Genomic DNA, 27,784 nt, shown 5'->3' with positions numbered 1-27,784 from the left:
TTGAGAGTGATTAGATTGTAGGGCCCTTCTGTTGCGTAATATCAGGATTATGTAAAACACTTGTTCTTTGCCATTCATTCTTTAACGTGTATCTCGCTGTTAATTATTTAGCATTGGTTACTCACAGGGAGAGAGCACGTACATCTCTTCCCCGCTGACGAGGTTTAATTCCCAGTCCTACATCCTGATCCGCGGCGCTTTTAACTAATCAAGTGTTGTGCCAATTCCAAGAATGAATATGATGAGGTTTTCACAGCAGGCCTTCCACCGCTAAATGAGTAATGCTGTGGTGACACCTAATTCATGAAGCTTTAATGTTTCTGCTCATTACATTTTTGTTTTTTTTTTGTTTTTTTTAAAGCATCATGTAGTTTACTGGTATAGAAACACCAATGTTTACTGTAGATGTAACCAGTAGTTGATACCTAGGAGATAGAGCAAAACAATTTGAGTGTGTATTAGTGGGGGGTTGTTCAATTAAAAATGTCAACTATAGTTTGTTTTGTTTTTTACTTATCAGCTTGTCTTCTCATTTTGCCTCTAGGTGCAACAGCTGAAGCTTCCAGGTAAACCAGTGTAGGCTGTTCAGATAGATGGATATTTAGTTCAAGACAGTGCAGGTCATTGTTTGCAGATACAGACTACTCAAAAAGAAAAATTAGATGATCACTGTGTCACACAAATTTGGTTAAACTTCAGGGTTATTGCAGACTGACTCAGTTTTGTTGTCATTTTATTGTGGTTTTTCACAAACCAAAGTGGCTTTGAAGATGGCGACTGACAGCAAGTGGGCAAAACCTTGAGGACCATCTTTGAAGCAACCGCTTAAATGCAACAGTATCACATGTTCATTTGATTGTACTGCAGTATTCAACCACTGTTTACTTGGTGTGCTTGTCACTACCAATGCATGCCATCTCAGAGGTCCTGTTGTCACTTTTATTTGCACCAAAGCAGATAAAATGGATTCACATATGTTTGTGCTTACTAACTGGACAGATTGATATCCATGAAGTTAAGCTGAATTCGTGTTATACTATCATGATACAGCGTTCCCTTAATTTGTTTTTTGAGTGTTGCAATTAGAAGAGGTAATTTGTTCACTAGCTGGTGGTTTCAAGATAGCTTTTTGAAACCACCTCGTGCACACACTGTTTACCGCCTCAAATGTGATTGGTTAATGGAACTCAAGCGACAAAGTGGAGGATACACAGAAATCTAAAGGACTGCACTTGATTATTGTAGTGATTTGCACTCACTAGTGCTCTAACTGTGTGTTACAAACTGAATAACAGAGCTCTGGGCACACAGTGAGTGCCAGGAGAGAGAAAACAAGGGGTTCAGTTTTTAACATCTGAACTATAACCTCGTTCATATGCAGCAATGAATAATCTGGCCTTGTAAACTGTAGTTAACGGACAAAATAGAAGGATTTTAGCTGATCAGTTGCAGCTGTTCAGTCATTAAATTTTTCTGATTCTTTAGTTAGAAATATAATAAGAAATAGAACTTTGTGAAACAGTAGTCTTATAAGACACAATAGCTAACCTGACAGTGTAGGTTTTGTATCTTAAAAAATCCCTAGTGCTGTGGCCCCAGCGGGAGAGTGATTTAGGCCTGGTGTGCTGCTGGGCTTCAGTACTATAGTGAAACCCTGTTATTTTTTTATTTTTTATTTTTTTGAGATTAGTCATTTGCTTTGCTGCATTAACTGATTCTTCTTTCTTTTTTTGGGCGGGGTTACCAGAGAGCTCAGCTCAGCTTATCAACAATTTATATATATATATATATATATATATATATAGTGCTGTGCAAGCGTCTCAAGCCACCCCTCACTTATTTACTTCCATGGAGCCAGACTTACCTGTATTTTTTTTTTTTTAAGTCGTCATTGAGCAGTAGTTCTTCAGACTTTATGAAAGTCTTTCAAAGTTTGTCTTTGGACGTTGGCTGCTTTTTCACTCATTTTCAGTCCAGTTCTTGGTCTTGACCAATTTCAGAGGAATGTTTTTCTGTTTATTTGTTCTGAATCCTCAGTTATTAAAAAAAAGCATCTAACTCAAAGGATGAATCAGACAACTTCGCAAAGATCTGTTAGAAGATTTTTTTTTTAAAAACAGACATAACACAAAAGCACATAATTTGCTCCGTATTCCTTAGTTGAGTCAGCAAATAATACAAGAGGTAACAGTTTAAGAGGCATGAAATAGTATTTTTGCAGCAACAAGTTGATTCCCATGAGTTGTTAGCATCAAACTTGCATGTTTTGGCATGCTGTGCAGTGTGTCCTGAGTGGAAGACAAAAGAGTGGCACTCCTAAAAGCTGTCTACACCAGATGAACAGTATCTGAAAGACATAGTAAAAACCTTAAAACGACAACAAAAAGAACAGCAAAGATCTGACACAGAGCCTGAGAGATGCATCTGGCTCTTCAGCTGATCTGTCTGCTGTTCACTGAAGCTTCATCAGAAATGATGAGGATGGAATTAAGAAAAAACAGATTTGAATCCATCGTACAATACTGTCTTGAAAGCATCTGATCGGCGACATCTCCCCTTTTCAGCATGACAATGATGTGAAGTAGTGAATTTTAGGTGTGCTTCAGCTGTTTCCTATAATGCACAACAATTAACCGAGTAACCTGCATTGTCATAATATTTAGCTAAAAGAAGCTTTATTCTGTTTTCGTTTTAGACGCAGAGCACAAATGGACTGGACCATTTTTCTTCATCCAAGCTGCAGACCCCCAGCTTGGGCTTATGAAGGCCTGGAGGGACGGCGACTGTGACGGCGGAGGGGAAGAATGGGCTGAGGAAGTGGAGCTCACTAAGCAGGCCGTGGAGGCCATTAACCAACTCAGACCCAGGCCGAGATTCATGGTGCTGTGTGGCGATTTGGTCCACGCCATGCCAGGTAGGGGTTAGAGCACATTACAATTCTTTAAAAATGTTGCAAGGTTACCAAATGATTGTGTTAGTGGTGTAATATTTTATAAAAAAGAAGAGGTAGGCTTGACAGTTTTTTACACGGTAAAGTTTTACCGGACAGTTTTTGTCATTTTTCAAGGATTCAGAGATTTTTCAACAGGTGTTTAGGGAAAGCACAGAGTGTCCTTCCTGCTGTTCCTTCGTAATGAAACTCTGAAGTGCATCGCCTTTCGCTAAACACTAAATTACTTTTAACTTAACTGAGCGAAAGCACAACAGCCAAAAGAGGAAAAAAAGAAAGCCACAGCAGCGATGAGAGGTTCCCAGTGGATGTGCAGCCATATGGACAGGAAAAACAAGATAGCAGCATCAACCAGTCTGACTGCCAATTATCTGCGAATGTTTGGGGACATAATGTGAACTCACAGATGCCGAACTGCATGAGATTTAGCTCCGCTTAGCCTCTTATGGTCTGACCAGATTATACAGTAGCGGTCCCGGGAGTGCTATCCCATCGCATCTGGGATGTCACTCCAGCCTGTTCAAAGGCTGCACGTATTTCAAAGTGTTCAAAATGTCTTTCCCAGGTTACAGATAACAGCATATTATTGAGAACCACACGCTGTGATTTCATGCACTGAACAGCATTTCAACAATGCAGCTTGCTTCATACTTTATTTGGTAATTTTCTCTGTACGTATTTGTTGAGGAAAGAATACAAACTGAATGACTTCGTTAAGATGTAAGTGATCCGTCTAGACTGTTTTGGTCTAAGTTGATGTGATACGTCTGCCATTTTGGCATCTTTGAAGCAGATGTGAAGAACAAGGGGTGGATCCAACTAGGCAACTGAGGGACACTGAATACTAATACCCTGCTTTATTGTCCTTTTTGACTATTGGGAACCATAAGCCACAAAATGAACCTCATTTTGTATTTAGTAGGATTTGAAAGTAGTGTTTGAGACGATCGACTCTGCAATAAAGTGTTTATTGCGGTAATAAAAAAAGGCCTCTTGAAAGTCTTCCCATAGACTTTCTTTTTGTACCCACAAGAGTCGCCCCCTGCTGGCTAATTCTATTTCATGGTGCACTGTGCTTTTCTTTTTTGACAAGATTCTCAACACCACTGTCTGAAACGTAACCCCAAACCATGACAGAGCCTCTACTGTGTTTCACAGATGGTTGTAGACACCCACTGTTGTATCACTTTTTCTTTTCTTTTTCACTTTTTCAGTTTTCTGAGTTTTTTAGGGACGTGTACAACATGCTGAGATGCTCCATATTCAGTGTTTTCAGCTACTTTGGGATTCTTTGGGAGACAAAGAAATGTGTTTTTGTGAAAGGCTGTCAGAAATAAGGATCCTGCACAGTTATGTGAGGACACAGCATTGGTTCACCAATCATTTCATTGGAATGAAAATGAGTGAAAAAGCAGCAAATGTCCAAAGGAAAAGGTCTGAAAGACCTTCAGAAAGCCTGGAGAACAATTGCTCAGGACCACTTTAAAAAAATTGCAACTCAGGCTCTCAGAAGAAAGTGTAAAGAAATGAGGGATAGTTTAAGTTTTTTTTTCACAGTTCTGTATAATGTAAACTGTGTGCTTATATTTGCCTTTATAAGCTGAAATGTTACTCAGTTTAAAACGGCTGCTGCATTGTGATCTAAACTGTGAACATATCGTTTCGGTCTGATGTTTGACTGGTGTTACTGTACGAAACAGGCAGATCTGACTCTACTTACACTTCTCCCACTGTGGGTTTTAACTTATGATATGATTAGACTTAGATGAGGGAAGCCTCGACATCCCCGATAAGTCCCTTTAACCCAGTATGAAATACATCAGTCCTAATGGTAAAACAGTTATGCTTTTTCTGTTAAACATGGTCACAAAGGGTGCAGGGCTCACCTGACCTGAAAAATCAGCACATGTATGCGTCTCTGCTAATATTAAAATGGCAACTGCCAAGCATATAACAGACATGTTTTTTTCAAATTCAGACTCATTTCCCATGTGTGGTTATTAGTTATGTGTGAGTGAACATGTATATCATAGTTTGTCTTGAGTTTTAAACCCACCCCATGCAGCACCTTACATCTGTGTCCACTGCTGCAGATGTTTTCAAGAGAAACAGAGTTTTGTGATATTTATGCAACTGTTGAATGTAAACATATATATATTGAGATAACCCTACTCTAATTCATTTATTCCACGAAGAACATCAGCTTTGGGACTGTTCAGCCTCAGAATAGTTTTCACTGAGGGTAGTGAGGTAGGTTTGAGCATTAGCTTTCTTCTGTTTCCCAACCAGAGTCTGTAAACAACGTATTCCCATTTGACAGTAGCTGATATTTATCTATGAAAAGCAGAAGGTTTCTGTCTGTTCTCACGATGCTGATGCTGATTAGGATTTCGGCTATCGATCAGACCAGACAGGCTTTAAATTCTCGCCCAATTTAAAGGAATCCGTGCGAGAAAGCTGCCACTGTGTTTTGCGGTGCTACGACTCTTGCAGCTTGAAGGCAAAAAAAAGAAAGAAAGTTAGTTCTGCCCATGAAGTCTAGTTTGAACACATCAGACCCCCCTGTGACAGCATGCAGTATTTATCTATAAAAAACACCTGGGTGCCTTCAAGCTATTTGCAGGAAGAGAAGATTTTTCTTTCACTTTTTTTTATTTTTATTTTTTTAGTTGAATTATTCAGTAGAAGTCTGCTAGCTGCAAATGAAGGTTTGTTAGGCTATAAACAGTATATGTGAATGGGCTGTACTTGATTCTGTCTCTGTCCTATTCTCTGAGGTAAAGATTGTAGCTATCTTGAAAGCAGCACAGCAAACCTGTGTGTGTGTGTGCGTGCGTGCGTGTGTTTGCCACAGTGGCAGCTGGTTCCCCCCGATCCTGTCACCTGATGCTTTCTGAATCGTAACTGAATTTGAAAAAAGCTGGTTACCTTAAAAATGCCTGAATATGGAAACGCCACAATCACTGTGTTGCCCACCTTGTCTGATACCGAGACACCAGGTTTGACTCGTGCTGCGTCCAGTCCTCCCCTCTGCTTGTCTGTTTCAGTAGAACGTAGGATGATTTACACCACATAACCTTTAAATAGAAAACAAATTATTATACTCTTAAGGTAAAGACATCAAATTTACACTTTAGCTGAAGACGATGGCTCTGTGTTCTTGATTTTCTGAGTGTGCAGTCTGACTTTACAACAGGTCATGAGGAACGGGCTGACAGAGCCCACTGCAGGTTTAATGTTTGCCTGCAAAAAAGCGCCGCAAGCCGTTAACCAATGCAGACTACCTTTGCATGAAAATTAGGCGTCTAAAGTGTGGCGCCTACCTGCCTGGCTGGCCTCCAGGAAGGGACACTGAGAGAAATCAGCAAGCAAACCTGTCTCCCTCCATCTCTGCATGTCCTTGCTCTTTCTCTCTCTGGGCTCTGGTGACATGTTTGATTGGATCGTGATGAAAGTTTTATTCTGCCTAATCCTGGAGACCATGTAAGATATTAAAGCCAATAAGAATATTTATATGTGGAGCAGTATGCCATTAGTAAAATGTCCTTCTGCTCCCCATTTTCTAAAATTTGACTCGAAGCAAACTATTCATATTCAGGAGAGATGTGGCTTGGCTTAGTCACAGAGGTACTCTTGCCCCCCCCCCCCGTCTTTTTTTTTTCTTTTTCTGGGTAGTAATGACCACCAATTTTAGCTGCACAGCCACAGTCATGAACCCTCCCGGAGCTGTCTCCCACTATCATCTAGCTGAGTCTGGCTGTAGGCATCCAAGTCTCCTTATTATCCCCATGACTGCACCATTTAAACCAAAAACATGTCCACATGCAGTTACCCCCCCGACACACACACACTCTTCCCCATGTTCCTGCCATCTCCCCTTATGATCAGTCGCATTTGGAGGTCAAAGCGCGATCTACTTCGCATGTCGTCGTACAGTAAATAGTGTAAGCATCAGGTTTAAACCTAAAGACCTCAGGGACCTTTAAACGCCGCTGCGTCAGCTGCTGTTACTGTCAGCACCAGCAGAGCAGGTTGTGCGTGCCATCCTCATTACTCGCCACGTCTGTCACTCGGCTGGCAACTGGGCCGCCGCATTGGTAGGAAGGAGGGAAATAGGTATTATAGCCGAAGCTGCTCCTTCCGTCTCTCGGCTGACATTTCCCCTTAAACTGTTTATTTACAATACAGAATGAATGCGTGGCGGCCAGGGGAAGCTGGCTGTCAACCGGCATTGTCAACACTGCTGCCTGTCGGCGACAGGAAATTGGCAACTGTATTTCTGCTCCTACAGATTTCACTCTCTATCTCCCTTCGCCGTTGCTCCTCACAGTTTCTTTTTCTTTTCGGTCTCTTTCCTCTATTATCTGTCTGCTCTCTTTAGTAAACAGCTGCAGTAACATGCCTCATACCCTATTTTGACAACCTTCATTTGCAAGTCTGACACATACGCAAACATGCTGATTAATTCTTGCCTCTGATGAATCTGTTTGAAGCATCTATGTGAATTAACTGTGTGTTGAGGGTGTAAAGGTTCTGTCTTGTAATTGTTAGGAAAGAAATGTATGTGTGTGTGGGTGTAAGTGTCAGTTTCAGGTTTAAATTTATACTGTAGGAAAACTGCAGGCTAAGTGGTGATGTCTTGGTATAACAAATGATCTTCCTTATCAAAGACTTGGGCGGACTGACGGATTTGTTTGCATCCCATCGCAGTGGTCCACAAGGAGCGACCCATTCTCTAAAACGAAAAGTTGTAGAAAGAAACGCGGGCCAGTGTCTCATCTAACTTCATCATGTCATCCAGACCTTTACTGATAGCACGTTCCTTGATTCTAATTCCCTATCTCCTCTCCTCCACAATCCCAACTAAACCCCCAAGAGATGCTTTCTCTTCTCAAGGACTTCCTTCAATCTCACCTAATTTTCTGTCTGCCGTTGCCGCCTCTCCCTCGCTTAATTTCACTTTCCCGTGTCTTTCTCTCACTTACTTTCAAAGCTGACAAATGAAGAGGATAAAGAGTAGGAGGGGGTGGAGGCAGCAAGGGAGGTGGTGGGGGTGGGGGAGCTAGATATAGAGCTGATTAGATTAGAGAAACATGCTGGACTTGACACTCTCCTAATGAGCACTACAAAGGATTCAAGCTGTGTCTCTGGGGGTTCTTGAAGGATGTTACGCATAATACAGCAGGGAGAAATGTTTAAGTACGCGTGTACACGCCTGTGTGCAAAACTCGGAAAGGTGAAGGAGAGGTTGCCTTGGGACTTCCCTGTCCCCTCTCTGTATTTGTGGAAACTAAAGGTGTACTAACTGCAGTTTTCTTGGGTGATTTAATTGTTGGTTTTTTTCTTTTTTTTTGGTAAAAGTCTGACCTCACAGTTGATCCGCTGATCAATCCGGTGACTGGATTGATCAGTGGATCAAGTAGAATCTTGCTGATTTCAGTCACCAGTTGATTGACTGACTGATATATCTCTACATACAGTAGAAATACATATGTAATCTCTGTAGGACTCCAAAGAATTCGAAAAACAGGGTTGTGGTGCCTTATCCGAGTCCAAATTATGGTAGCAGTGTGATTAAATATAGTAGTCTAGACATTCTTTCCATGAGCCACATCCTCTGGGCCTGAAGGTCAGAACAGCGATAAACACTTTTGTGTTTTTGCATTGGCTGCTTCTTTTCAGGCATAATATTGTTTTAATCAGATCTGGGACTGCTTTTTGGGTGTCAGAGAGCTCCACTCAGTCCCTAATGCTATCTTATAACTTTTAGGCCTGCTGCCCTTTCAAAGAAATTCATTTCAGACACATACATCAGTGATCCCACCTGTTGAGTTTAGTTGCAAGCTTTACGCATCTTCATCTTTTTTGGTAAGGCACTAGTATTGATGAGTCTACTCTTTTGGAAGAACAAACTAATCACACTAATTGTAATGCACGGTTAATGCTCTCTAACAGAGAAAAAGCAAAGACACAATGTTACCTTTAACCAGTGCAGGCTTAAAAATGATTGAAACTAGAAAATTAATTCTTGAGGTTATGTTTAACAAAGAAATCGCAGCATGTTTCAGATGATAGTTCACAAGTTTTGGAGTTTAAAGTGTTTTTCTGTGAATTTCTTCTCAGCCATAATTAATGAAATAAAAATACTCACTGTGGCTGCTTCTCAAAAAAGCCTTTACTTGTGTTCATGGAGTCCGGCTTCATGGTTCTGGACTGCAGCTGGTTGTCCTGCTTATGAAGCTGTTCTCCACCCGGTTCAGGAGTCGTGTTGCAGCTGGAAGCAGATCTATCATCACAAGCTGCAGTCCATGCCTGCTTAGTTAGAGTTCCATCCGTGATGCTTTCAATGGTGGAACGAGAGATGCTCTGGAGAGGCAGCTGAATGTTAGCTTGGTTACCAGCAACTAAACTTTCAAAATACCCTCACAGCCACTTTATTGGGAACACCTTTAAATGTAAATATCTAATTAGGTAATGACATAGAAACAACTCGATGCATTTAGGCATGTAGACACAATAAGGTCATGATTTACTTTATGATCGCAGTGTACCCATCTTCTGATGGTTGTTTCCAGCAGGATAATATGCCATGTCACAAAGCTTAGATTTTCTTAAACTAGTTACTTCAATATGGCATTGTAAACAGATGGCCTTCACAGTCACCAAATCTCAGTCCAATAAAGGACCTTTGGGATGTGATTTGTGGATGTGCAACCAACAAATCTGCAGCAACCTTGTTGAATCTATTCCATGAAGCATTAAGGCTTTCCTTACTGGTCCAATCCAGTACTAACAAAATGTACCTAGTAAGTCGGCCTGTGAGTGTCAATTTAAGGGGGCTGTCCACTAGTATTAGTACAGTATAGTTTGTACAGGGCAGATATATCAGTTGCCAATATGTACTTGGGCAACTGTAGAAAACACTGTTTACCTCATTTTGTATTTGTGAGATTGTATGAAGTATTTACTATAACATCATCTTCATTAAGATCTTGCCAAACACCAGTGCCACATCAGCACAAGCACAACATGTCGATGCATGCTTGAGTTAGTCACAAATATAGAGGCCACAAAATACAGTTGTTCAAGTGTAGAAAATGTATACAACAGCAAGACCCCAGGCACTGAGGACTCAGTGCAGCTTCGACAGCCAGTCTTTAAAGGAAATTGAGAGAAGTGCTTACAGTGTTGGACAGGCTCAATGAGAACCTGCCAAAGTCTCCTGTCAGGGTTTGAGAATCAGTGTTGCAATCTCATTAAGTGAACAAGGCCTTTCAGTTAGAGCCCCACGGGGAGTGGAGAGCAGCATTGTGTTTTTATTTGCGTATACCCTACATGTGCTGCATATTGCAGGGAGGAAAGTAGGGCAAGACAATGCTGGCGTTAAAAATATTTGTATGAAATGGAATTTCTCGCTATTTCTTATATATGAAAAATCCTTATCATTTATTTAATTTAGTGATGCACAACACATCTGCTTTAACCACTTCTTTCATATTTTATACATCCATTTGGGCAAATTACATATAGTGCTATTAAAAAGGGAAGCGAAGAAGAACGTAATGCATGACTAATGTAACCAGATAATTCTAAATTAAGATTTACACTAAATAACCGAGAGAGAGATTGTGGTCTATTGAAGGACACAGTGGTTGTTCCTGTTTGCTGCTACAGACAGAAAAAACCCATCTGTGACTTAAAAATAATTTCCTTTCAAGTGCAGCAACACATCTTCATCCAAATGAGCTGCAGTTGTTTCACTGGGCCTGTTATCTTACTGCAGTCACTCACACAACACATCACTGTTAGCTGGAGCAAGAAATCTTAAATGCAGATGGGGCTTGGATGAGAATTGGTTCGAGCTGTGTCACAGAGATTGTTGATTCATGCTTGTACTATGTCAGCAGATGGCTGTAATTGAGGGCAGGCAGGTGGTGGTGTGAGGAAGCAGAAGGCAGCACAGCGTCCCTGCCACTGTGTGTCGCAACCAGTGCTATTTATTCACATTTATTTATCAGGAGAAACGTAAGTGTGGCTAGATGCTGTTGTTGAGCCCAAAATCCAGTACATTTGATAAGTGTGAACGTTGCATAGGGTAGTCGAGCACAGCGTGACAGTCAATCTCAAAGGGCAGAGGACGTCAACATCTATTGTTGTCGTTCTCTCCGGTCTCACAGAGACACTGGATGTTTTACAACATATTTGGAAAAAGCCTCCATTTCTGCACCACCTCATAAATCTGTGCGTTTTTCCGATTTCGACTCTCGCATCTGCTACCGTGCATGACAGATGAGGTTTCCAGACAGACGCGAGTGTCGAATAAATCCAAAACAGCGGTGGAAACTTGAAGTAGTACTCAATTATAAAGTTAGCTGTACAAACTTTATCAGTTGTTTTACATTTTCAAGCCTGTTCAAGTGCACGATAGAACCTCAGTCCCAGAAATGTTGGGATACTGTGCAAGATGTAAATAACAACAGAATGGAATGATTTGCAAATCTCACAAATGCAGATTTTATTCACAGTGGAACATAGAAAACATGTCAAATGGTTAAACTGAGTCATTTTACTGCTTCATGAAAAATATCAATAATAGCAAGTCGTCTGAAAAACATTGGGACAGGAGCAATAAAAGACTGGAAAAGTAAGTGCTGCTAAAAAGGAACAGCTGGAGGAACATTTTACAGTTAATTGGTTTAACTGTTAACATGTCAGCATATGATCGAGTGTATAAAAAAAAAAAAAAAAAAAAAAAAGAGCATCTCAAGAGATTTTCTGACATAAACATGGGCAGAGGTTCACCACTTTGGAGAAAAACTGAATCTACAAATTAAGGAACTCTTTCATCATCAACAGAACATAATATCATCAAATGATTCTGAAAATCTGGAGAAATCTCTGTGCATAATTGACAGGGTCGAAAATCAGAAGTGTATTCCCGTGATCTTGTGCGCAGGCTCAGTCAGTGAGCAGTTTCATGCAACATCAACAAATGCAGGTTAAGGCTGTATCATACAAAGAAGAAGCTTTATGTGAAAATGATCCAGAAACACTGCTGTCTTGACTAGATCAAAACTCATTTAAAATGGACTGAGGCAAAGCGGATAACTGGAAAGCATGGACACCACGTCTTCTGGTTTAAGAGGAGAGAGACTAGCTGACTTGCTATTAGCATTCAGATAAAAAGCTTGCATCTCTGACGGTAAAACCTGTTCTGTAAATTTACACCTTTTATCTTCTACAATTTAATCCCAAAAAGACATGCTGACAGATTTCTTTCATTTATTACAGCAGCATTTCTTTGTCACGTAGCAAAACTGAGACTTGCTGTCGAAATTGCACTTTTTCTTATATTAGGATATGTCAGGGATTAAATATGTAGTTGCATTGGATGTGTTGTGAATGACATTGCTTTTATTTACATTTTGTAAAGCGTCCTAACTTTTTTTGGCATTTGTAATCGAAGATAAGAGTATGCAACATTGACACACACACAGAAACACACACACAGAGGAAAGATCAATTGTATCTAATGTGGAATCTCCCTTGATTACCTACTATGTATTCACATTAAGGCGATGTCAAGCATAAACATGTTTTGCTATTCCACTGAGCAAATCCACTGGAGCAGCTGACAAGGTCAGGTACCTTCCTAAGGGGCATATTGATGGTGCTAAAATATACAGTAGACTGATTCTCATTCACCTATCCTAAAGAAAATGACCTAATGCAAATAAAAACTTTTAAATAAACGAAGAAAATCAGGTGCAAATGAATCTGTCTGTACCAGCAAAGTTGCAGAGAGTGCTATCAGCTGGAACAGTTGCCTAACAATCTTTGCACCCCCGGTTTTTCATCTAAACTTCATTAGTGAGACGGCCTTTGTTTGTATGTAATTGTGGCAGCGGTCAAATATTGTGACTGTGAAATAATTAATCCGCTTTGTTGTGGCTTCAGCTGTCATTTCCTTTCATCAGGATTATACTTGAAAATATCAGGTCAACAGGGAACGAAAAAAGCAAGTTTCAGTTTGTACTGGCATCAATCAGAGGAAAACCACTTATCTACTTATTGATAATTTGTAAGGCAGTTTTATTCATGCAGAACTAAATTATTTTGATGTCATTTGTGTTTTGCACAAATTAAAATATCTTACAGGATGGCAATTATATTATATCTTGGAGCAAAACTAACAACTCATTTGTTTTGGTGAGTAACATTGAATACAAATCTAACATGCTTACAAGGAAGCTCAGTGGGCTACAGTTGAATTTGGACTCAGTTTAGCATTAAATTCCAAATAAATGTCAAGCTCTCCACCTGCACTCATCCACAGCGACATGATGTTGCTGTTCAATAGTTCAGAAGTAATTTGACTACACGGTCAATAGTACCATGTCCACAAAAAGAAAAGAAAACTGAAAGTATTACTAGTAGTACTATAATGATGTTATGAAAGTGGGCCCAAACAAAAGGACTATTCACTCCATGATCATGAACAACAAGTGTATTAGATATTTTACGTCTGGAAGCTTTACCTGCAGAGGAGTACCAAGTGAAAGCTCCAGGAAGCATGTTGGTCCAGTGGCAGTACTGTTGCCTCACAGCGTGTGGTCCAAACTCTGGCTGGCACCTTTCTGAATACCTCCTCAAACAGTCTGAAAATATTAATGTTTGGTTAATTAGCTCTAATTTAGCCGTAGTTAAGGGTAGATAATGTGCTTTTGCTGCGTAGATTAAGTCGATATGTGACTTGCAGTCTACAAAGCACCTTAAGTGGTCAGTAAGATTGGAAGGGCGTTGTATAAATGTCAGTCCATGTTTTCCCTTTTAATGTTTCTTAAACTCTACACTTTCTCCCACTGTCATGAATAAGATGTTCTTTGGGGAAAGGCTCTTATGTAATGAGCCCTATCTAAATATCCGAGGAAAGGTTTGCTCCAAAACTAGGCCAGTAAAATAATTACTCAGATGAATAAAAATGAAAAGAAATATGAGAGGGAAGAGAGAGAGAGGACCGGGGATAACACAAGAGCAGGGGCTGATGGGTTTGTTTGATATAAATTCAAAGTTATAAATAGATTTGAGAGTCCCCCATTCTCTGCCCTTTATACACTCTGGGACTGAATTAATTTGGCTCAGAACATTACCCATTTTTGGATGTTTACCCTTTTTGTGAACTCCAGGCTTATAGCATTTTTTTAAAAAAAATTGGGGGGGGGGAGGTGTCTTTAAAGCAAATAGCCTCGTATGTCTTCACAAACCTGAATCTGGAAAGCAGTCTACACAGCTGTTGCCTGCAACATGTGGACCGAGAGGATACCGCCAGAACACCACTAATCATGTCAGTAACCATGGTGATATGAAGTCGAGCTGTACTGAGCATTCATCATCCTTTGAGCGCTCTCATCATCATCCATATAATCTCACTCTCACGTTGTCCTCATTCACACTTTTAGGCTGTCTTTGGCTCATTTCCACCCGCATACAGTAGAATGCTTTTCTTAATCAAACATCTGTTTTTTAGGTCCAGGTCGTAATTTGTTTGGTTTTATGTTACCTTTAATCATATGTGTGACATTAACACATGCCATGTTGACAATAGGTTTTCTGTTATTCTTCCTTTAGGTACACCCTTTAGAGAAGGTCAGGAGAAAGATCTGAAGGCAGCCTTGATGGGGACCGATCCTTCCATTCCTCTGGTGTTTGTCAGTGGAAACCATGACCTGGGTAACACCCCCACTCCCAGCACAGTGGAGCAGTATTGCAGGGAGTGGGGGGATGACTATTTCAGCTTCTGGGTAAGCAGACACAAACCATAATTAGTAGTAGCAGCCTGTAGCAGTGGTTGTAGGATGAATGGAATATTATAATGACGGGTACCTGCAAACACCATCTCTGCTCTTACAGGATTAAGAATAGCAAAGGACCCAAAACCCTGCACCTATTTTGGTGTGTGACATTAAATATGTTTTGGTTCTATTTTCCTCAGCATGTATACCATGTATAGAAAATGTCATTTAGACTACTTTTGGGCATTAGACTTCCCTGTACTTTGATATTGCAGTTAAAAAATATATGTATATCACGGTGTGGTCCAGTTTTTATGGTGGCCATTTAGACCTCTTTTACCAGAAGTTGTACAAGGGAGCTTTGTGACGATGCATATTTCAGTTATAGCAACTGTTTCTTGGTAACATAACAAACTTTGATGTGGTGCCATGGGCACACAGTTGGTAAACTTAAAAGGATTACAAATTAGGATTGCAAAGTTTTTTTAGATTAGGCCTGCAAAGGGCAAACATAAGACCAGAATGCATAGTATATGGACAGTATATGGTTCCTTAAAGGCCTTGCAATTTGTGACATGGCTAATGAGTTTTATACATGTAATTTAAAAGGCATGCCAGAGGTATTTTGCTAAAATTCTGCATGGTTGGAGTGTTTTTGCCACACCGCATTCACCAACATTTTTATTTTCAGCAGTTAGGTTTTGGATAATCTATAGAAATATAATATTAAATTGGGTGTAGGGACGGCAGATGAAATGGGAAACAATTCAAGTTGTTGTTTTCCTCTCTTGTTTTCTTTTTCTCACACTTTTGCCGTCTCAGGTGGGCGGAGTTCTCTGCCTGGTTCTGAACTCCCAGCTGTTCTTCGACGCCTCGGCCTGCCCTGAGCTGAGGGAGGCTCAGGAGGCCTGGCTGGAGGCGCAGCTGAGCAGAGCATCCTCCTCCTCTTCTACGGTAGGATGGCATGACCCCAGCGTGATTGAGCCTTTTTAAGCAGATGAAGTCTTCCTTTTGCTTTGTCTGGACTCAGTAGTTTAGGTTATTGCTGGGGTGTGTGCAGCCATGTGGGCACATCATTTGAATTTCTGTCTTTAGAGATCTTGTGATGTAATCATCGCTCACATCTGTCTCCGTTTAGGAACCTAAACCCAAACACATCCTGATATTTCAGCACATTCCCCTGTACCTAAAGAGTCCTGATGAAGAGGATGACTACTTCAACCTGCAGAGGACAGTCAGGCAAAACCTGCTGGACAGGTTCAAGAAAGCAGGTAGGAGACCAGAATACAGAAAATTATGGGTCCTCTGGTTAAAAATTGGCGACCTAGTTCAGGTTTGTGCATTTGGTTAGAATTAGAAGTCGCAGAATAGATAAATCAATTTTACTATCTTAAACGTCAAGCATCTCTGGCTTCCACAGCTCTGAAATAAGAGCATTATTATTTTTTCTTTTCTTTTCTTTTAGAATAATGATTTAGGCCAATGTGAAGTGGTCTTAAGTTTCTTGTCTTAATACGCCTTAGCTGCTATTCCTATTAAACCTGTTCATTTTAAGCATATCTCACTGAAGCACAGTTAAGATCCCAGCCCAGAGGATTAATATGTCATTATCCAGCAGCCTCAGGAAGAGCTCTTGGCACACACACACACACACACACACACACACACACACACACACACACAATGCAGACATAATTGAATTAATTATTCCATTCACTTCCTATAAGGAGAATAAATCCTTAATCAATCCATTGTTGTAAGCTTATAAGAGAACGATACAAAAGTAGTGAGCAAAAAAGAAAAAAATAACCCTCTCTCAAGGACAACACGTCTTTAGGCAGAATCTCAGCGAAGGTGCATCAGCCAGCTTTGCGCTGCTGACTGACAGCAGCCACCTCTCAGTGCCGAGCTTTTCAATCATGCATCAAGGTGACAGACGGTGGATGGTTTTAATTTCATTATCCATCCATTATTTCTGCACATATTTAACCATGTTGGCCCGTCTTGGTCTGATGACCCTTCTCTCTCATAATTGATCTCTCCTCCAGGGCAACACTGCTTAAAATTTTAAAGGGCAGTCTCTACAAGCTTTTTCTTATCATGAGCAGGAGGGTGTTGCTGTAGAATGAGCTGGTGCCCTTTTTCTTACCCGCACTCTTGTGCCCTGCTAGCAATTATAAACACGGGCCACATACAGAGCAAGCGCTCCATGAACTACGAGCACGTAGATTCATACTGATAACAGACGTGCAGACATTCTGATTTTTAAATACATGGTATGATTTTCTCAGGCGCTTAAGTGCGATGTGTGATACTCCTTTATTACAGCAAGGTAAGGAATACTCAGTATCCATGTTTCCTCTGACTCTTATCTATACATAACAATTAAGTCGATCTCTGCTCTAAACATGTCTGTGAATGTGTTCTTTCTCCTGCTCACATGGAGAGATTTGATTTGATTTACTTTAGAAATATCCTTCATTTTGACATATTTATGAAGATTCTAAGTCATTCTGACTATAAGATAAGAAAACACATAGCCATGTTATTATTTCTATTCGTTCCTGATAGATGTGCTAAAAATATAAGTCCCAACGCTGGAATCAGAGGATTTAGCAAAAAGCAACTCTTTCATAATAGAAATTAGACAGTTATTGATGAAGAACGCACTTTTTTCCATTTTGCTCTCCTCTAATCTCTCTCACTTTAACGGTCTTCTTCCTCCAAGAAGTGACTGATGCTGTAATGTCTGTACTTAGAGTCTGCTGAGTCTGTCCTGCAGGCGTGCTTGTAAAAGAGACTGACTGTGATCACTGAGGCTCCATGTCAGTTTGTGATAGAGCTGCTACTGTGCATTTGTGTCATGGATACTGTAGTCATTAGGGTCACTACCAGGGCAGAAAATAACAGGCACTGGAAAGAGGACAGTGTCTAACTGAGCTCCAATTGTTCAGATGGCAAAATTTTCAACATTTTCCCTGCTAAACATCAACATTACTGTTGTGAGCATGTTAGAAAGCTAATGTTAGCATTTACTGCACATAGCTGTGCCTATAATAGTCTTGTTTTATATTTGATTGATGACTGGCGACCTGTCCAGGGTGCATCCTGCCTCTCGCCCTATGACAGCTGGGATAGGCTCCAGCCCCACATGACCCTGATAAGGATAAGCAGAAGAGGATGGATGGATAGATTTAATATTTATTTTAACAAACTTTTAAATTGTTTGCTTAGTCCAGCAATCCATTTTGTCTGGGTTCGGGTTGTGGAAGCAGCAGACTAAGAGAGAAGCCCACACCTCTCTCCTGGGCCAATTTCTCCAGCTCTTCTGGTGGGGACACTGAGTTGTTCCCAAGACACAGATGGATGGACGGAAAAGCAAAACAACAAGACAGTGGTCCCTCGTTTTTAAAATTATTATGGATGTTTTAAGGCTGTAAAACCCCTCACGACACACTTTATACACTTTTCTCAGACAGGCATGAACATTTTCATGCTTTACCCTCTTTTTAAACACTCTCAAAGTTCAAACCTTCATAGAAAAATAAGTCCAGTATTATAGAATGAAACCAAAGATCAAACCCTGTTTTAGGTCCAAAACATGCGAATAGAGCAGCTGCGAGAGAATTCAACATTAATGAATCAATGGTACGGAAGTGGAAGAAGCAAGAAGGATGAGTTGAGTAAAGTTTGACTTACCTGACTGTTTTGTTTCGCTTAATGCACCTTATGGTCCGAAAAATACAATAACTTCTACTTTCCTTTAGCATGTCCAGAATCCCAACTTTTTGTGTGCAATGGTTAGCATCTTCCTCCGCCTTTTGGGTGCTACCACGGGTCCTTTGACTGTGCAAAACATTTCGCCGACATTGTTGTGTTTGTTGGGGAGAAAACTTACAAACATACAGTGCAGCACTTCAGAGTCGCACTGCTAGCGATTGAAGATTTATGTAAATTTCACAAGCTGAACGCATTCTGTACTGTACAGGAGACACGGCACGAGATTGATTGACAATGGTCTACAGCCAATCGAGATGCAGAACACATAGCATAATAGTATTTAGTAGCATTTTGCGAACTTGATATTTCTGCCTCAAAATGAGTGAACTGTTGGAAATTTCCTGCAGGGCCAACAAATAATTAAACACCCCAGTGGAGCGAGTGCATGCTTTTCACAATGGATGTAAACGACTTTCAGATCATCACACTATATGATTAACACATACAAAAGAAAAAAAGAGAGCTTGGGAAACTGTGTTACTACTCTTCCTGTCTGTTAGTTGACGGGCCATGTTTCCTCTCTTGTGTGGTAAATTATGTCTCTTTTTGACGTACATCTGCTATGATCAGTTTTTTCCCCCCTCTTTGTAGTGCGTTATTAACACATCTTACCCCTCCCCTTATGGTCTTTCCTTACTGCTACACTGTGTGATCTGAGGCTTCCAGATGTGCTTTGCACTCTGGTGATCATTACTGTCATAACAGTAAAGGGCAGCATCATTAACCTCAGGCACACACACACACACAAAAAACACACTTCTTTCCCATGCCTCTCTCTCACTCTCTCTGAGGAATTTATACTGAGGTACAGCTCAGCTTTGACACAGAAAGCAAGAACGCCATTTTTCTTCTGAAATTTTCATTAAGTGAGCAGTTGGAAATGATGAGTTTCTTGCTAGAGCCAGCACTCGCTAGCTCTAGCAAGAAACTAGCTCTGACTAGCTAGCTTTGCCTTGGAAGACAGGCAAGCAGCTGAAGTATTGCATGTTTTATTTAGAGCTGGAAAACTTTTAATGAGTGATGTTTGATTGTATTAGTAACACATAAACTTTGCTGGAAAACTTGGATATTCTTAGTTAAGGTTATTCTTCTTGGGTGCTTGTTTCCAAGTTCATATTTGAGCCAAATAGCAGTTTGGCAAGAATGAAGATGTTGACTTGGACAGCTTTTTCTCTCCCTCTTTCTCCCTTCTTGTAATTCTGAACTACAGACCTTGTAATAGGATCACTGGATGTTAGACAAAGGTCTCTTTGGCATCAGCTCACTCCTTAAAAGCACACATTGCTGTGTGTAACAGATTTCTCCGACCACTCCAAAGGCGTCTTTTTGTGGCGTCTGCTGGGTTCAGCACTTGTGATGTTGTTATTGCTGCCGCTGTGTTTTCTGCAGCCCCCACACCACTCAGTAGCATATGATGGAAAGAGCGATTATAGTCCCCTGCAGACAAAGAATCTCATTTAATAGATTTTAGAGCTTTTTGTCGTCTTTCTCCCCGCTTCTTCATCTCACAGGACATGTGTGCTGGTGGTTGTTTGAGCAACTATTTTTTATTTTCGGCACAGTTTGTGTGTCTGTGTATGTGTGTGATTTATGCATATAAATTAGTGTGCAGTGGTTTGTTTTTCTATGCGTGACATATTGTACAGTAAGTATCTATACCTTATCTCAGCAGCACAGATGCACATGGGAAAGGTGCAGCACCAATTAGTCTTCTTCTGGCTCATCAGAGCGAGGAGTTCCACACTGGGAACTGTTAAGTGCGTTCCAGCTCGTATTAATGATACTCTGTCTCAGTGATGACGCCCTCTCCACTAGTATTGAGAAATTCCTGTTTTTAATTGCATAAGCAATTACTATGGTTTGTGATTTTTACAGTGATTTGGTTAATATTAAATCATGCATTTAAATGTGAGCTCGCTCTCTCTTTTTAATATGTTTGGAGTTTTGCAACATAGTCATTTCAAAGGTACAGATAAATTAAGTCTGGAGGTTTTTGTGGCTTTGGAGACTTTTCATTAAAATTACGAAACAAAACAAGTTGGACACACTGCTCTTTTGTTTTTTTGTCTTCTATTATGGCATACCTGGTTGAACACCTTTTCACTACGATTTAGTTTCAGTTCATTGGTAGCAATTGGGCAAAACCTTAAAACTATGAGGCAACTCCTTTAGACTTAAGCCATAAAGGTTTCTGGACTGGTCAATGACCATCTGACAACCACCTGTCACTAGGGACAAATGTTAATCAGCGATTGGTTGCAAACTGGTTGCTGGAAATTGCTGCCAGCCACTGTAAATTCGATAGCTAAACCCCTATCAATGTAGGCCTAGAGACTAGTCAGTGGACCTCTTGGTAATCACTGGTCAAAAAAAGTTTGTATTCCAGCTGGCGAGTGGTTGCTGATCGCAAAAAGGTAAACGGTACTGTTCCGAGAAGCTCGTTGTAGTTGCTTCGGTTGCTAGTAGGATGCCACATTTGCCAGTAGTTTTCATCAAATATGCCAAGTTGACTGCAAACACTTGGCAGCTACTTGCCAAGCTATGGTAAAACTGTGAAAAATGCACAACAAATCGGAACCGGAGAACACTAACCTTCCGAGTTAACACTCTCCATTTCGGGTTTATGTTTCACTGCGGTTTGGAGTGTAAATGTTGGATATTTGCAGATAATATATTATCTTTGCAGCACTCTCTTCGCTGCTGGTTTCACCTAGCAACAGCCAGCAACCACTCGCCAACTAGTCATGATCGACGGTTGCCGGGGGGGTTCACCGGTAGATCTCTAGGCCTATGTGACTGAGGCCTTGCCTAATGTCATACCTCTAAATGTAAAACTTTCACTTGTCATCATTTGGGGTGGGGTGGGGGCAATATAGCTGCACCCTTCAAAATGAATCTTATTTATTCTATATCAAGCCTTGGTGCAGCCCGTCAGTTCATTGTCTGTCTGAAACATGACACTGTAACCCCCTTCACCTTCTTATTGACCAGCGTATAGGCTTTTGTTCTCACAGCTTGAGCTGTGTGCATGAGATGTTCATTTTAGGGATATCTGCTCACACAGCCAAGATACCAAAAACTGTGAAATATCTTAGAGCAGTCTGGAGCCTCAGCTTTTGGCTAATAAGCATTACTTTGTGATCATTAGTTGGAAGTTTGATTATGCACATCATGTTTAGGACAAGCGGGGGCCTAAGTACTTAATACCTTAATATAACCTTACTGTTCATTTTGTTGTCCCTTTATTTTTCAATACCAAACTGTCATAAAACACAAACACATAAGTACATATAGAAGTAATAATCTTTTCCTTTTTCTTTTTTTTTTATAGCATACAAAAAAAAACATAAACGGGATGAGTACCTGAATACCCCCCACTCCCTCCCAATAATATAAAAATGAATGTTACAGAGAAAATGAATTGACCCATACAAAAAATACAAAACCCATACAAAAAAAAAAAAAAAAAACAACAATAAGATAATAGTACGTATCCTTATAGTTTAATATTAACATTAACATCTGCTAGCCTCAAAAAACAAGGTCTTAACTAGGGATGGGTATCGTTTAGATTTTATCCGATACCAGTACCAAACCGGTACTTTTGAAACGGTGCCGGTGCTTAAACGGTGCTCGAACCGGTGCTTAAACAATGGAAAAAACACAAACTTTGTCCAAAAACCTCTCATGTTTAACTTTCCACTTTTTCTTTGGTCATTTTAGCCTTTTTGGCCAGGGTGAAGGGAGTATCTGCCATCAAACAAGAAGACAGCCGCATGTAACTACGACGGTGTTTGCTAGTTCGCCTTACATGCATTAATTTAATAAAGTGGTTAGCCTACTCAACGTAAATCACACACGAACAACATAAAGCTACTCACGCAGAGAAGAACGGCTGCTGCTGCCATCATCATCCGTCATCATTTCTGCTACACTGGCAGGGCTAGGGGCCAGGACTCTCCTCTTCGGGTTGTTGGTGGATGTTGCTAACTCCGCGTCCGATAACAGGCACCACACCCGCAGTAGATGTGCACGGTGTGAGGTCTCGCAGCAAGCTATCAAATACGGTGCATTTCTCTGCTTTTAAAAAAACGCTATGTGTCGCCAGGTGTTTCATCGGATTCGAGGCGTTACCTCCTTTGCACAGTATCAGCATAATAGCACTTGTTGCAGGCTGCTGAGTTTGCATCTTTTGCTGTTAAGTACAGCCAGACTTTTGACCGCTTCGCCTTGGGTATTTTTAATCTGTAGCTCTGCTCTAAAAGAACGTACGTACCTGGGCCCGCCTACTATCCTCGGAAACGTAAAATGATTGGCTAGAATCTAAAGTGTATGACATCTCAGGGAAAAAAAGCACCGAAATAAAGCACCGAAATAAAGCACCGAAATGTGCGCTGCTTTTCGGTCTGGTTACTACCGTTTATGTCAGAACCGGTGCCATCATGGCACCGGATACCGGTACCCATCCCTAGTCTTAACATTCAATCAATATTGATATAAATCTTAACTAACAATAGTAACAATATTAATATTAATGATTACTTGCTCCTCGGTCAAAATAAATTAATAATGCTGGAATATCTTTAAATAGAATATTCTTATAAGGTAGAACAGCCACTGCCGGGAATAGCAGAAAAATTTGTACAATGTCATATGGTGGACTACAGAGAGATTTCTCGTGCTGGTAACTTTTCTAAGTATTTAAGTAATGGTTTCCAGTGAGTAAAAAATCTATCCGATGAGCCTCTGATGGAGAATTTTATCTTCTCCAATTTTAAGAGTCCTAAGATATCCTGTAGCCAGACTTTAATTAATGGTGGCTGAGATGATTTCCACAACAACAAAATTCTTTTTCTAGCGATGAGAGAAGCAAAGGCAATAAGGTTATTTTGAATAGCTGTAGTATGAAGGTTATTTGGTGGTTTGCCAAATATAGCGATATGTGGAGTCGGAGTCAATTTTATACCCAATATATCCGAAATTATTTTGAAGAATTGATGCCAAAATTCAGACAACCTAGGGCACGCCCAGAACATATGAGTAAGATTGCAAGGTATCTGTGAGCATCTGTTACATTTATCATCAAATTTATCTGGGTATAATTTTGACAATTTCTCTTTACTGTAGTGTAATCTGTGGAAAACTTAAAATTGTATTAATGAAAGTCTGGCACAACTACAAGACGAATTAATGGCCCTTACCGCTCCCTCCCAGAACAACTCAGAAAAACTCATATGGAGTTCTGACTCCCATTTCATCTTGGTCCTGTATAAAAGAGATTCACTAGGTGGAGAAGCTAGTTTATAAAGGTAAGAAATATGACCCTTTACCAAAGTTTTGGCTCTGAGAACCAAATCTATTCCACTGGAAGTTGGGATTTGTGGGAATAAAGTTGAACATTTCTTTGCAAAGTTTCGCAACTGGAAGTACCGAAACAAATCGGATTTATTGAAATTAAAGCGAGTAACTAGTTCGTTAAAACTTGCAAAAACATCATTTACGTATAGATCACCTAGAGTACCAAGTCCTTTATGTTCTAAAACAGAGAATCTTAAGTCCATCTTTGCTGGCACAAATAAGTGATTGTTGCAGATCGGGGTTGCAAGAGGGAGGGTGAGCCAACCAAAGTGGCGTCTTATTTGTGACCAAATTTTTAATGTTTCAGTGACAACTGGGTTGGAAGACCGGCTTAATAGGGATGATTGTGAGGTATCACATGCTAAAGCACGTAATGACGAGGAACAGGAGGCCGCTTCACTCTGGCACCATTTAGTATAGGGAGACGTACACCACAATAATATATTATACATATTAGATGCCCAATAATACCCAATTAAATTAGGCAGTCCTAATCCTCCAGCTGATCTATCCCTATAAAGAAGCGAGCGACTAGCCCTTGGACGTTTACCGGCCCAAATAAATGATGAAATAGCGTCATCTGTAGTTCTGAAAAATGATTTAGGCAGATAAATAGGCAAACTTTGAAATACATATAGATATCTAGGTAATACATTCATTTTAATAATTTGAATCCTACCAGCTAAAGACAGCGGTAGGTAGTTCCATCTTTGAAGATCAGACTTAACTTTCATTGTAAGCAAAGTAATATTCTGTTCCCGCATTAATCTCAGAGATCGTGAAATTGCAATTCCGAGATATTTAAACCCCAAATTAGCCATTTTAAAGGGTATAGTTGATGTAGGTATGTCTGCAGCCATTTGATTAACTGGAAAGTATTCGCTTTTGGAAATGTTAAGCTTATATCCCGATAAATATCTGAAAGAATTTAATACTGATAAAATGTGTGGGATATTTAGTAGAGGATCATTCACATAAAGAAGCAAATCATCTGCATAGAGCGACACCTGATGTTTTATACCCCATCTATCAATCCCTCCTAATCCTTTCTCAGTAGCTTTAAAAATGGTGAGTGGTTCAATCACTAATGCAAATAATAACGGGGAGAGTGGGCACCCCTGTCTTGTCCCCCGAAAAAGTGGAAATGGAGTGGAGCATTGATTATTTGTACAGACAGAGGCGCAAGGAGAGGAGTAGAGTAATTTGACCTATGAAACAAATTTATTATTAAAACCAAATTGTCTTAAAGAAAAGAAAAGATAGGCCCATTCCACTCTATCGAAGGCTTTCTCGGCGTCAAGAGATATTATGGCTTCTGGAACGTTAGAGGATGATGGAGAAAGAATGACACCAAGAAGTCTTCTTATGTTAGAGTATGAACGTCTTCCTTTTATAAATCCCGTCTGGTCCTCTGAGATAATTGAGGGCATAATCGATTCTAGTCGCCGGGCTAGGATTTTTGCAAGAATTTTAACGTCTACCGGGAGGAGTGATATTGGCCGATAGGATGTGCAGCTCAGTGGGTCTCTGCCCGTTTTAAAAATTAAAGAAATAGTGGCTTGCATGAGTGTAGGTGGCAGAGTTCCTTGTTTGAACGAATAATTAAACATTTCCAGTAGAAGTGGAGCTAGCTGATCTGAAAAAACTTTATAAAACTCGACCGGGTAGCCATCTGGACCTGGTGATTTACCGCTATTCATTGATTGTATTGATTCTTTAATTTCTAAAATTGTAATAGGGGCGTCTAATTTTAGGTTATTTTCAGATGAAACTTTAGGTAGATCCAATTTTTTTTTAAAAAACTATTTAATTGGCTTTCATCTATGAAAGATTCTGAGGTATAAAGTTGAGTAAAGAAAGATCTGAAAGTATCATTAATTTTATCTGGATCTGAGGTTATTAAGCCTGAATCATCGGTTATCTGTATAATTTGATTTGAGGCTGTTTTAGTCTTCAGTTGCTGTGCCAGGAGACGACCAGCTTTATCACCATGTTCATATACTAACCCTCGAGAGCGGAGGAGAAGTTGTTCAGCTTCTGAAGTAAGAAGAATATCTAGTTCCGTTTGAAGTCTTATTCTTTCTTTATAAAGATCAGGTGTATTTGTAAGAGAGATAGAATTGTCTATCTCTTTTATGGCCAATTACTGTTCATTTTGGACTAGTATCAGTGTGTTCATTGATGTCTGCATATCTGTATATCTTTAAGTGTGGTCTGTGTATCTGTACATTATGTCAAAGTACCTCACTTTTGCTTCTTTTTCTTTCTTTTTTTCCTTTTTTCCCCAGTACATAAATCCAGCGCAGACAGAATTAGATACTGCAAGTAGAGGAAGAAAAACATGCAAAAATTGTAGGCTTTTACACTCATCGAGGATGTTGAATTTAGAGAAAACAGGTTTTACGCACACCCAGAAACTCCTCAGAGAAGATTGAATTCCCATCGCCGGGGTCTGTTGTCTACTTTTCAGCGGCAAGTGGAGTATCAAAATCCCAACAGTGCTCTCAGCCTCGCCTCTCCTTATAGATGGAGTACTGTAATTAGATTTCTTTGCTCTCCTTCTTCTCTCTCCTCCTGCAAGGTTTATATTCTACATTAAGGATGAGCTCACTTACACACTGGGATGGATGAATGTACAGACACACTTCTCTGCTGCCTTTGTTCACCTCCAAACCTGTTTATGTGTAGAGGGGGGAAAAAATAACCCAACAAAATTAAAATACAGAATTTCATTGGAATTCCCAGCATTACTAGCGGCTGAAGAGTTGTACAGTAGGTAATTAGAAGCAAAGATAAGCAGTGTACTGCTCTGCATAGCCCCTCTGTCTTTTTCTCTCTGTCTTTCACAGTCTCTCTCGCCGTTGGTTGTCTTTATCAGCAAGGGTTTTACTCTGTTCAAAAGTGAAGATACATTTATCACCCACTGGGAATTTGATAAGAGGGCATGGCTAAGTCTTTAACCCCATTGTTTTAATCATGAGCCTGAGTAATGCTCTGCCTTTTCTGTTTCTTGCTCTCTTAGTCTGTCTTTGTCTCTTTTTCTAACGCATCCAAAGGTGGAAGTTGTTAAGGATGTAGCACTGGGAATTCAGAATGAATACCAGGGCTGCATAGGTCAAGATGTATCATTTCAGGTACCACTGCACTGAAACAAAATCCAGGAAAGGTAGTGCTAATAGCATAGTGAATGGTAGAACTACTAATAAAGGGCAGACTCTTTTGACTGTTGTCAGTGGACATTTCAGCTAAAAATTGTGTTTAGCACTGATTATTTGTGCTGAGCTACCTTAGGCTTTCATGTCACCCCAGTGCTGCTGCTCCGGGCATGTGAAGCTGTGGGAAGTGAGTTCCCACAGATGCCTGCTGTGCAATTTTTTCATAATTATGACCTAAGTACTTGAAATCGCATGTCTGGAAGGTATGGACAGTTGAACAAATAATTCGGCAATTAGCGGCTAGCTGCGTCCACTGTTGGTAGCTGATTTTTTTCAAGTTTGGGTTTTATTTTATTAAGTTATTGCTCTCCCTCCTTGAGAATTGGCAGCATCAAAGTCTTTCAAGTGAGTCCTCTCATCAACCATTTAGCAATTCCTGCACCTAATCTGAAGCTGTCTGTGTTCGCCCTGTCATAGACTAGCTACCTATTAAGGGTGTGCCCTACCTTCCTTTTGCCCTAAGAGAGGTGGGATAGACTCCATCCCCACTGAATTGGGCGAGCAATTAATAGGGAATATGGATGCATGGGTGAATGCATGCACTTGGGACATAGAAACTGCACGTATAGACTCGGTCAAATCTGTTACAGGTTAAATTTGCCCCAAAAGCCATTTAAAACCCTTTTTGCCCAGCAGGTTATAATTTTATGTGCACAGTTTCAGTTCAGTTTAATTCAGTTTTATTTCTG

The 27,784-nt window shown here is 40.2% G+C and overlaps 1 protein-coding gene across 1 annotated transcript in view; it reads left to right on the top strand.

Moving 5' to 3' along the window:
- Positions 1–27,784, top strand: part of cpped1 (calcineurin-like phosphoesterase domain containing 1) — a 49,614-nt gene that overhangs the window by 4,428 nt on the left and 17,402 nt on the right. The window contains exons 2-5 of the mRNA XM_063481538.1: positions 2,696–2,914; positions 14,579–14,751; positions 15,565–15,696; positions 15,881–16,013. Coding sequence (XP_063337608.1) covers positions 2,696–2,914; positions 14,579–14,751; positions 15,565–15,696; positions 15,881–16,013 — 657 coding nt within the window. The remainder of the gene's footprint in view (positions 1–2,695; positions 2,915–14,578; positions 14,752–15,564; positions 15,697–15,880; positions 16,014–27,784) is intronic.

This window comes from Pelmatolapia mariae, linkage group LG8, assembly GCF_036321145.2.
Source record: "Pelmatolapia mariae isolate MD_Pm_ZW linkage group LG8, Pm_UMD_F_2, whole genome shotgun sequence".
Taxonomy (NCBI): domain Eukaryota; kingdom Metazoa; phylum Chordata; class Actinopteri; order Cichliformes; family Cichlidae; genus Pelmatolapia; species Pelmatolapia mariae.
The sequence above is the reverse complement of the archived record's forward strand: the minus strand, read 5'-3'. Positions and strand labels throughout refer to the sequence as shown.